Source organism: Sorex fumeus, unplaced genomic scaffold (assembly GCF_029834395.1).
Source record: "Sorex fumeus unplaced genomic scaffold, SorFum_2.1 ptg000064l, whole genome shotgun sequence".
Lineage (NCBI taxonomy): Eukaryota > Metazoa > Chordata > Mammalia > Eulipotyphla > Soricidae > Sorex > Sorex fumeus.
Window position 1 is genome coordinate 209,794 of NW_026606121.1, and position 10,107 is coordinate 219,900.

The 10,107-nt window shown below is 54.1% G+C and overlaps 1 protein-coding gene across 1 annotated transcript; it reads right to left on the reverse strand.

The window, feature by feature from the left end:
• Positions 1 to 5,199: 5,199 nt before the first annotated feature.
• MUC3A (mucin 3A, cell surface associated) lies at positions 5,200 to 9,853 on the reverse strand. Its single transcript, XM_056128304.1, has 11 exons — positions 9,412 to 9,853; positions 9,113 to 9,301; positions 8,021 to 8,136; positions 7,858 to 7,916; positions 7,123 to 7,271; positions 6,784 to 6,846; positions 6,168 to 6,330; positions 5,721 to 5,885; positions 5,526 to 5,617; positions 5,348 to 5,400; positions 5,200 to 5,241 (listed from the first exon to the last, which is right to left on the reverse strand). Exons 1-11 carry the CDS (start codon positions 9,851 to 9,853, stop codon positions 5,200 to 5,202), a joined length of 1,533 nt encoding a protein of 510 aa, XP_055984279.1.
• Between the last annotated feature and the right edge of the window lie 254 nt (positions 9,854 to 10,107).

Sequence of the window (10,107 nt, forward strand, 5' to 3'; positions counted from 1 at the left end):
CTTAAGTCAAGAAAGCAGATGCCCGGGAGTGAATAATATTCAAAGCCAATTAAATCTTAAGTTACAAAAGCATAATATTAACTGTCTTTCTGTATCTATACAAAAAGGACATTGCGTTAAACTATTCAAAAGACATAAGGAGAGGAGAAAGGCAATACTAACTTACAATACAATTTCAGTGTCTTAGAAGGATCTGACCTTACAAATGAACAGATACTGATTAGGGGGGAAAAGCTGATTAACCAGTTGGGGAAGAGAGCATAGAGAAGTGGTTACAGATAAACTAAATAATGGGAGTCTCTTGGGAGCACTGTGAAAGGTGTAACCAGATAAACCTAAACTCCTTGTGGAGAAAGGGAGAAAGGACAAAGCAATTTCATCATATATATATATATATATATATATATATATATATGAGTTCAGTAAAAGAAACCTTATGAAAATCATTGTCTCTCAACAAGGGTGTTTTGAGTCCTGTCTGGGTCCCCTGAGCTGTTAGCTGTGAGCGGAGGCTTCAGCAGGATTGTTTTGGCTTCAGAGCTTCGTGGGCATATCCTCGACTTTCCTGTCTAATTTGCCAATGAGGCGCTTATTTCTAAAGTATCGTGTGATAGCAAGCATCTGTCCATAGGCAGCAAAGTGCTGTGTTAATAGCGCTCTGCCTAATTACTGGAATAAACTCACGCAGAAAAAAAAATTTATATAAAATAACATTTATTCTGCCATCATTGGTGGCAATGAAAACTGGGGTAAACATGTCCCAGAAGAGAAGAGTGGGAGCAGGGCTGGAGCTATAGTACAGTGGGGAGGGTGTTTGCTTTGCACGTGGCCAACCCGGGTTTGATTCCCAGCATCCCATATGGCCCCCCGAGCACCGCCAGGAGTAATTCCTGAGTGAAAAGCCAGAAGTAACCCCCTGTGTATTGCCGGGTGTGACCCATAAAGCAAAGAGAGAGAGAGAGAGAGAGAGAGAGAGAAGTGGGAGCATGGTGGGAGGGCTGCGTTATTCTCCAGAATGGAATGGTGACATTTCTTTCAAGAAGATGCTGGTGCTAAGAGGCCGGTGACAGCTGTTTCTCATCTCTGAGTGACTGGGAGATGCCAGATGGGGCGCTCCACCCTCACACTTCACACAGGGGAGAACAGTGGTTAGCAAAGAGAGAAGAATCAAGTGTGGGGAAAAAAACGTAAAGAGAATTCTTTTTTTTAAAAAAAATTGTTGGTTTCATGTCACACCCAGCAGTGCTCAGGGCTGACCCCTGGCTCTGTGATCAGGCATCACTCATGACGGGTCTTATGGGATGCCAGGGATCAAACCCAGATCAACCACATGCAAAGCAAGCACCCTACCTGCTATACTATCACTCGGGCCTGCAGCATTTATTTTCAACCGCCAACGTTTGGAATCTCCCCAAGTGCCCATTGGTGTAGGAAGAGAGAAGGAAGAAATAGTCTAGACGCCACCGACAAAAATCTAGCTCTTAAAGCAAACAAAGGAAAGAGTGGAAGAACTATTTTGCCATTTGGAACAACCAGTCTGTGTCTAGAACATGCTATGCTAAGAGAAACAAAGCAGAATACATACTGACTTGATGCATATGTGGGAGATAAAGAAACAAAAGCAAACAAAACATAAATTCTTTGACAGGAGCTGTCTGGTGCTTACAGGGAGAAACCAGTAAAGCTGTGGATGGAGAGGTCAGAGCGACAGTACAGCAAGGAGAGCATTTGCCTTGCATGCAGTCTACCTGAGTTTGACCCCCGGCACGCCAGATGGTCCCTCAGGCCCACCATAAGTCATCCCTGAATGCAGGAGAAGGAAATATTCCTGAGCACAGTTGGGTGTGACCAAAAAAAAAAAAAAAGCATGGATGGAAACTGGACTTTGTCTGGGGTCATCATGTTCTGCAGATACAGATTGAAAATAGAATCTCACATACCTGAAATACCAAGCACATCATAAACCAGTTTTGCATCAAGAAATGAGTTTAGGGTGTTTTGTTGTTGTTGTTCGTTTGTTTTGTATGTGGGCCGTGTGGGGGACCATGTGCCCCACTGGAATCTGAACCAGTGTCATGATCAAAACTGCATGCAAGGCGAGTCCCTTAGATTTGTACCAGCTCTCATGCCTCAAGAAATTGAGTTGTGTGTGTGTTTTTTTAATATTAACATATATTCAGAAACAGACCAAAATATTATCAGTGTTTAACTGAGTGGTAACATCAAGCAGGATGAGGGTTTGGCAGTACTACACACCTGATAGTAGTCAGGCTTACTTCTGGCTCTGCTCTCAAAGCACTTAGATCAGTTCAGGACTCACAAGACCGTCGGCAGATAACCAGGCTACTGCTGCATCTCTCAGTACCTCACTGCCACAAGCAACTGGAAGCCACAAAGAACTGCCGCTGTTCACTGATGACCTCCCACATGCAGGGGAACTACTATATTTTGGAGTGTGTGTGGTGGTTTGGCGGTGCTCAGGCATTACTTCTGGCTCTGTGCTCAGGGAACACTCAGGGGGCCATTCGGGGTGCTGGGGATCAAACCTCAGTGGGCCTCTCACAAAGCAAGCGCCCTGCCGGCTGTACTATCACTCCTACCCTTTTCTTCCTTTTGTTTGTCTCTGCACTGTTATAACTTAGTAAACATGTATGTGATCAAAGGAAAACAATGACTCTGTTTACCACAGAAACCCCAGGAAGACGGTCAATGATTCCTAACCTGGAATTCTCTGCCTCCTGCAGGTCCAACAAAGCAGTCCCCACCCGGGTCTCACTGACCACCAGGCACCAGCACTGTCTTGCATGTGGCAAATCCCAGGCACTGCGTATGGGCCCCCTGAGCACTCCCAGGGGACCGCTCCTAAGCACAGAGCCAGGACCAGCCCCGCACCAAACCAGTAAAACCAAGGACTTCCTCCCTGATCTACAGCACTTCCTTGCTTCTTCACAAAACACGTATTAGGTTTGGGGGTTCTGTTTTTGTTTTTTTTACAAAGAGAATCCTTGGGTCAGGCAGTGGAGAAAGCTCTTCAGGTGACAAAGTCTGGAGAAGCTTCAGCTCAGCGCTGAGACCACCCCCTCCCACCACAAGCTCCCTGCTAGAGGGGTCAAGGGGGAGCCACCCCAAAGACAGAGTACCCAAAGGGCGATATCCTGAGCACTGCCAGGAGTGGTTCCTGAGCACAGAGCCAGGAGTAATGCCTGAGCACTGCCGGGGTGGCCCCAAACCACCCCATACACACTCCAAAAAATAGAAGCCCCCGGCATGTGGAAGGTCATCAGTGAACAGCGGCAGTCCTTCGTGGCTTCCAGTTGCTTATGGCAGTGGGGCACCGAGAGACGCAGCAGCAGCCCCATTCTCTGACGACGGTCTTGTGAGTCCTGAACTGATCTAAGTGCCTTAAGACTCTCACTGAAGCCCCCCACACGCCCAGTCTCTGAGGACCCCCTGTCCCCCACTTAACTCAGGGTCTCTTTCCCAGCCTCTAACCTTACCCTGTGTCGGGGTTCTTCCTGCATCTCCCACCCCATAAATCACCTTGACCATGGACCTGACCAGCTCTTTCTGCCTCCTGTGTGTTTGTGGAATGAGTAAGCTTTATGGTTCTGGTTAACTAGCGTATCAGTGGGGTCAGAGTGGTAGGGGTAGGGAAACTGCTGGCGGCAACTGGAATCGATGCTGGGGCCCTGTCCTGTCACAGTTTCTGTCCGATGGGCACTCACTGGTCCAGGGACATGAGGCGTATTTTGGACCGAAACAGCTATCATGGTCTGAACCCCACTCTGGCCCTCATCCTGCCCCGTGTCACACAGCTCCAGAGTGACTGGAGCCAGAACCCTTCAGCGTTTAGCCAAGAGATGTGGAAATCCCCTATCCCGGGAGAAAGGAGGAGCAGACCCCCAGGGGCCACCAAAACTGGTCACGGGCAGATTCTAACTCAATCCACTGAACTCAGGGATGCATCCTGGTCACTCTTCTGGTCTCTGTTTTCAGTCGAGACACATCAAATCCATTGACCCTTGAGGAAGGAAGAAACAGATCTTGGAAAGGGGATAAATATGCATAGCTTCACCCAGGTGAGCTTCCTCTGCCTGCTGGAAAGAGAAAGATTTTATCTGTGCGGGTCCAGGATTACCACAGTCACACGTGCGTCGGTCAAAGAATTCAGTCAGTCAGAAACCAATGATAGATGTTTATTAGGGGACACACAGGTGTGGGGTGGCCCTCGGACAGGCAGCTGCCCATAGAAGGGAGTGGCTATCAACTTTATGGGGAGATGGAGTCACGTGGGGGGCGGGGTCTGATGACAGGACAAATGTGGTCAGGACCCACTGAATCCAGGAGACAATTCTCTTTGATCATGGTGGGGATGCTCTGAGTGGACGACTGGGGTCCATGGAATTAATCAAGGGGAATGGGTTCAACAGTCCCCAAGAGTTGAGTAATTTTCCATCTTATGATCAGTCCCCGCCCCCTTATGAATATGTTAATAAAGGCAGAGGAGGGGAGGGAGAGAGAAGGGCTGTAGAGGGGAGGAGGCCATGGGAGTTCCCTGTCTCCAGGCCCCATTTCCCCTTTGCCTTAGTACCCAGGAAAACCCACAGCCCGGCCCACCCAGGGTCCCAGAGCTCTTGGTTGGGGAAGGGGAAGGGATGTCTCAGAGGGGCCTGAGACATCTCTGAGGGTCCTGAGTCACAGAGGGGTCCCACTTAGCTGGGGCTAGGCAGCCTGGGGGGACGCAAGATTTAGGTGTGACAGGGCACTGAGGAGTGAGGGGTGAGGGAGCAAGGGTAGGGAAGGGGAGATGCGGACTGGATATACGGAGAATCAAGGGTCCAGCAGGGAAAGATTTAAGGAGGGAGGAGGTCCTGGAGGAAAGGGGCGGGGGCAGGCTGCTCCCAGGGGCAGGAAAGGATATGCTTTGGGGGGTACCCGCGGAGAAAGTGGGAGTGGGAATGAGAGAGGCTGAGGCGGGGGGCAGCGCTGACTGAGGCCACAGAAACCTGAGAGTTGAGACAGGAAGGTGGGCTGGGTGCAGAAGCGGTTGGGTGTGAACGGGGCCTCCAGAGTGGATCCCCCAAGGGGGAAGAAGAACGGGCTGCGGGGTCTGGGTTTGGCCAGGAGAAGCCAGAGACATCTGTAGGCACTCTGGTCTTGACCCGGCTTGTCAGAATCGGGCTGGTGCCGCTGCAGGGCTCACAGCCAAGAGGACACCACCTCCGGTCTCTGGATGTGTACCTGTTTTGGTGGACAGGAGTGAGAAGGGCCCCTGGCTCAGCCTGAGCTCCGGCCCCGCAGAAGACAGAGGAGTGAGGCCTGACCTCGCCCCCCTTTGCCCTTTCACCTTCACACTGGTGTCCACTGTTTCCAGATCCACCTGGATGTTTCCCTCCGTGCCTAGAGGGAGAAGGGGGGATGGTAAATGAGTGGGTTGGGGGCCCGGGACTCGGGGCACGGGGCTGCCTGTCCCAGGGCACCATGGAGAGCCCAAGTCCCTCCCCTTTCCTAGGAGCTGGACTCACCTGCTCGCTCATGCTCAAAGCCCAAGTTGGTAAATGTCCTAGTGAATCTCTCATCAGAGTCATCAAACCAAATCGAATCGTCTTCCCGGAATCTGCATCGGGCAGCACGCATCAGGCATGACTGCCCCATAAGGGGACACCTTTGCCGTCCCCCTCCCCCGCCAGGGCCGCTCCATCCTTGTCCCCATGCCGCACCTGTGGCTTGCCCTCCGCTTCTGCACCACGTAGAAGCCCACGGTCGTTCCCAGCAGCAGCAGCAACACGGCTCCAGCCCCCGCCAGGCCGCCAACCAGCGCCCTCCAAGGCATGGCCACCTCGCAGCGTGGGCCCGAGTACCAGTGCGTGGAGGAGGAAAAGCAGCTGGTGGAAGGGACACAGGTCACCGACCTCCGCACCACCAGGGTCCACTGGGACAGTGGACTCACTGTACACCTGCTGCAGCGGGCTGGGGAATAGGGCGTGTGGTGGGGCCCCAACTAGGTCCAGGGGATCTGCTGGGCAGGATTCCAGGAAGGGGGCCTGGCCTTTGGTCCAGGGCAGGGCTGCAAGCTGGTGGGGGCAGGGCCTGAGCTGGGGGAGGGGCTCTTTGTCGTGTGGGCGGGGCCCTGGGCGGGGCTCCTCCAACCCATGGGCGGGGCTCACCGGCAGGTGGGTCCGCTCTTCTCCAGGATGCACTGGCCTGAGTTGCAGTCGATGGTGTTAGGCAGGCCTGCAGTGCAGTTGGTAACGCAGCGGAGCTTATTGTTCTCCTCCAGGGGGAAGTAGAATTCCTCATAGCCTTCAGCAGCAGCTCGGCGACAGAGGTCTGGGGCATGGCAGGGGTGGGGGTGCGGGGGCAGCGAGACAGAGACCTCAGTCACTTGGGGGCCTGGCAGTGTGATGAAGACTCATCTCGGGGTGGATGTGGTGGGAGAGCCCGGCTCCACCACCCGCGCCCTCTTTGGGCGGGTGCTCAGCTGGAAGCACCGGAGAGGGCGTCTGGCCTGAGCCACATCACCTATCTCCCTCAAAAGCGTTCCTTCCCAGGGGCCGGAGAGGTAGTATAAGGGCTAGGGCACTTGCCTTACATGCGACCAACCCAGCATCCCACACAGTTCCCCAACTCATTCCTGAGCACAGTGCCAGGAGCAACCCCAGAGCACTGCGTGGTGTAGCCCCAAAATAAACAAAACCTCTCCCCACCCCACCCCCAAACTCCGGTGCGTGGGCAATCCATTGTGAGAGAATTCAGGAGTTCCTAGGGACCCCTCCCCCTCACCTTTATAATCCGGCTTGAAGACCGCGTTATCCACCTGGATGGAGTCAGGCTTAAAGCACAGGGCTGGGGGACACAGTTGGAATTGGGGTTGTCAGGGGTCCGTGGCCAGGGAAACAGGGTAGGTACAGGGAGGGGCAGAGGTAAAGTGTGGGGGTGCCTGGGAAGACCTCCTTCATTTCTGTCAAATAATCAGGGGCTTCCACTTTCCTGGAAGTTGAGTGGTACTCTTGGGGGTCTCCGCTCAGTCCCCCAGTCCTGGTGAGCTGGCTGTGGACCTATTCCCCATCTGCCCATTTGCTGGCAGTGCCCTGCAGGGGTCATCTGGGTCCTGGCACTCACTCTGGTTGCTCTGGCAGCTGTTGGGGTCCTGGGTGGCACCATGGAGCTCCTTTATCAGAACCTCCTTCACTTTCTCATATTTCTCACTCAGCTGGGTGCTGAAGGGCAGCTTCAGTAGGATGACGTAGTCCACCACGATGCTGCCCGCTCTGAAAGTCGGGGGCATCAGGGGTCATAGGTCCTGGGAAAAGCATCTCCAGGACCTACCACCAGTGCCCAGAAGCGTCAGGTGTGGTGGTCACAGGGGTGAACTGAGGTCTGAGACACATGCTCAGAAGAGCCTGCCAGCACCCCTGGCACTCAGGGAAGGCAAGACAGGGGGTGGCGGACATGGTCAGCATCAGGAAGCCCTCTCCAAGGCAGGTCTCAGGCTCCCGCCAGCCAGAGAGAGGCCCATCACGGCGTCTGGACACCAGGGTTCCCCTGGCCTCACACATGGCTTCCCTGCCCATCCCATGCCTTCTGTTTCCTTACAGTGCCCTGGAGGGCTAGGGGGCTTCCCTCTCCCAAAGAGATGGTTCCAGAAGGTGATGCAGAGACTCTGATGGGCCAATGTCCAGGGCACTGCCCCCCTCTGCCCCTCCTTATGGATTCTGGTGGTTCCTGATGCAAGGAATGCAAGGATGGCTTCTCTGGCCTTTCTCCACACCCATCCCACCCCACCCCTGTAAACACACACACACACACACACACACACACACACACACACACACACGGTCCCCAGAGTACCCCTACCTCAGGGACTGGATCTTCACACCCTCAAACTCCGGCACATTTTTGTAAACCATCTTCATCTGAAATACCAAGAATCCCTGCTCTCATGGTTGAATTCCCCGGCCCCCAAGGGACCCCAGCTTGCTCCAGAGGAGGACTCAGGAAGCCCCTTTGCCCCCCTCACCTGTCTCTGGAAGGAATTGCTGAAGTCCTCGTAAGCCTTGGATGTGGTATCATTGAGGTCCTCAGAGAAGTCCTGGGTTACAGACACCTCCATCCCTACCTCAGCTTCCACAGTATCTGTACGAGGCATCACAGTTTTCTACTCCTACCCTCCTCTGCCCCCAACCCCTGGGGGGGGCGCCCCAATCCTTGCTCCCTGAGGATCGACAGAGCAGCAAGATGGACATGGAAGTGGTTTCTGGGCTGAGTTGTCTGCATGTGAGAGAAAGCTTGGAAATTGGGGGGTCCCAGTTGGCACCTGTCTGTTCAAGTGAGATTCAGCATAATGGGGCCCAAAGGTGCCATCCACACACACATCCCCACCAAACTTGTCGAGGATATTCGACCCTGTAAGGCAAGGAGGAATCTGGCCCAGAGCAACAGTCCAGTGGAGAGGACATTTGCCTTGCACATGGCCAACCTGGGCTCGATCCCTGGCATCCCATATGGTCCCCCAAGCACTGCCAGGAGTGATTCCTGAGAGCAGAGCCAGGAGTAACCCCTGAGCATTGCCGGGTTTGGCCTGAAAGCAATAAAAAAAACAAGGAGAAATCAAGGTTGTTGGTGGAAGTGGGGGGTGGGGAGGCGGGGGGTAGCATGGCAGGGAAACAATAGAATTATGAGAATCTTTTCCAGTAGAGAAGATATACAAGGCAGAGAGGTCAGGGGTCATGGGAGAAAACCAGATGGCAAGATGCGCCATGGCTGACTCTAAGAGTGGAGATTGCTGACCTGGGGACAGGCAATAGACACAGAAGGTTCCAGAACAGGCAAAGAAAATGCTTCTCATCAGAAGAAGAGAGGAAGCAAGGAAGTCAGTGCCACTGAGCTCAGCCTTCACAGAGAGTCAGTGCCCCTGGCTTCCCCAACAGTGACAAAAAAGTGTCTCAGTTTCAGGAGCCCAGAGGAAGAGGCAGCACCTCCAGGACAAGAAGCAAAGGAATGGGGGGCTGGGAGTGAAGGTAGGAATGCAGAAGTATGCAGAGAGGCAGCAAAGGGCCTGGGCACCTGTACTCCACCCAGCTACACAGGGGGACACCGTCTCTGCACTTACCCAGCACCACCTCTTCCTTCGCCAGTTCGCAGCGAGAGCCATATAAGGTGGCTGGACACTGGCACTTTTTGCCGTCCCATTGACCCCCATTCTCACACCGGCTCTCATTAAGGTCACAGCGGTCCCCGGAGAAATGCGGGGGACAGAGGCAGTGACCCTGCATCCAGGTGCCGCCGTTGTCACAGGTACCTGGACCACACAACCACAGAGAGCAAGTCAGGAGTCAGCCCCCACCCCAAAGGGGCAAGGGGTCATTTATCAGGGGAAGGAGGAGGGGGAACAGGCTCCTGAAGACCTACCTGGGGTAGTTGTCGGAGAAGGGGTCATGGTGGTGGTGGGTGGCCTGGGCGTGGTGGGGGTCTGAGTGGTCACTGGGGTGCTGGTGGTGAGAGATGTCCAGTCCACGGTGGTAAAGCTGCCACTGGGGGAGCCACTCTCGAGATGGGAAGTAGAGGAGGTGGAACGGTCCAACACGGTGGTGTCGGTGGTGGAGCTAGGGGTGATGGCCCTTTCAGTAGTAGAGGTCAGAACTGACACAGGGGCAGTGGGAGTGGAGGTAACAGCACTGTCTGGGTCCACTTCGATACAGACAGTGGTGGGGACGGTAGGGACAATGGTCACCGATATAGACTCCGGACAAGGGGTGGTGGAAAAGATGCTGATAAAGGGGGTCGTGATGGTCTGAGTCGAGCTGGAGCTGAAGAATGCCCTCACTGGAGTAGTTCTGGGGGTGGTGGTCATGCTGCCAGAGCTGCTACTAGACAGGAAGGCAGCGGTGGTCGTGGTAGGTGAGGAAGTTTGGCGAGGGAAGGAGGTTGTGGTGGCAACAAGGGTGGAAGAAGCAGAAGTAGAAATAATGGTACTGAATGGCGTTGTGATGGCACTTGAGCGGGTGGTCAGTGGGACAGACGCTGGCATAGCAGACGTGGTTGCAGTGGTTCTAGGAGTGGACGGCTTGGAGGTGATGGCAATAGAGGGGGGGAAAATGGGGGAAG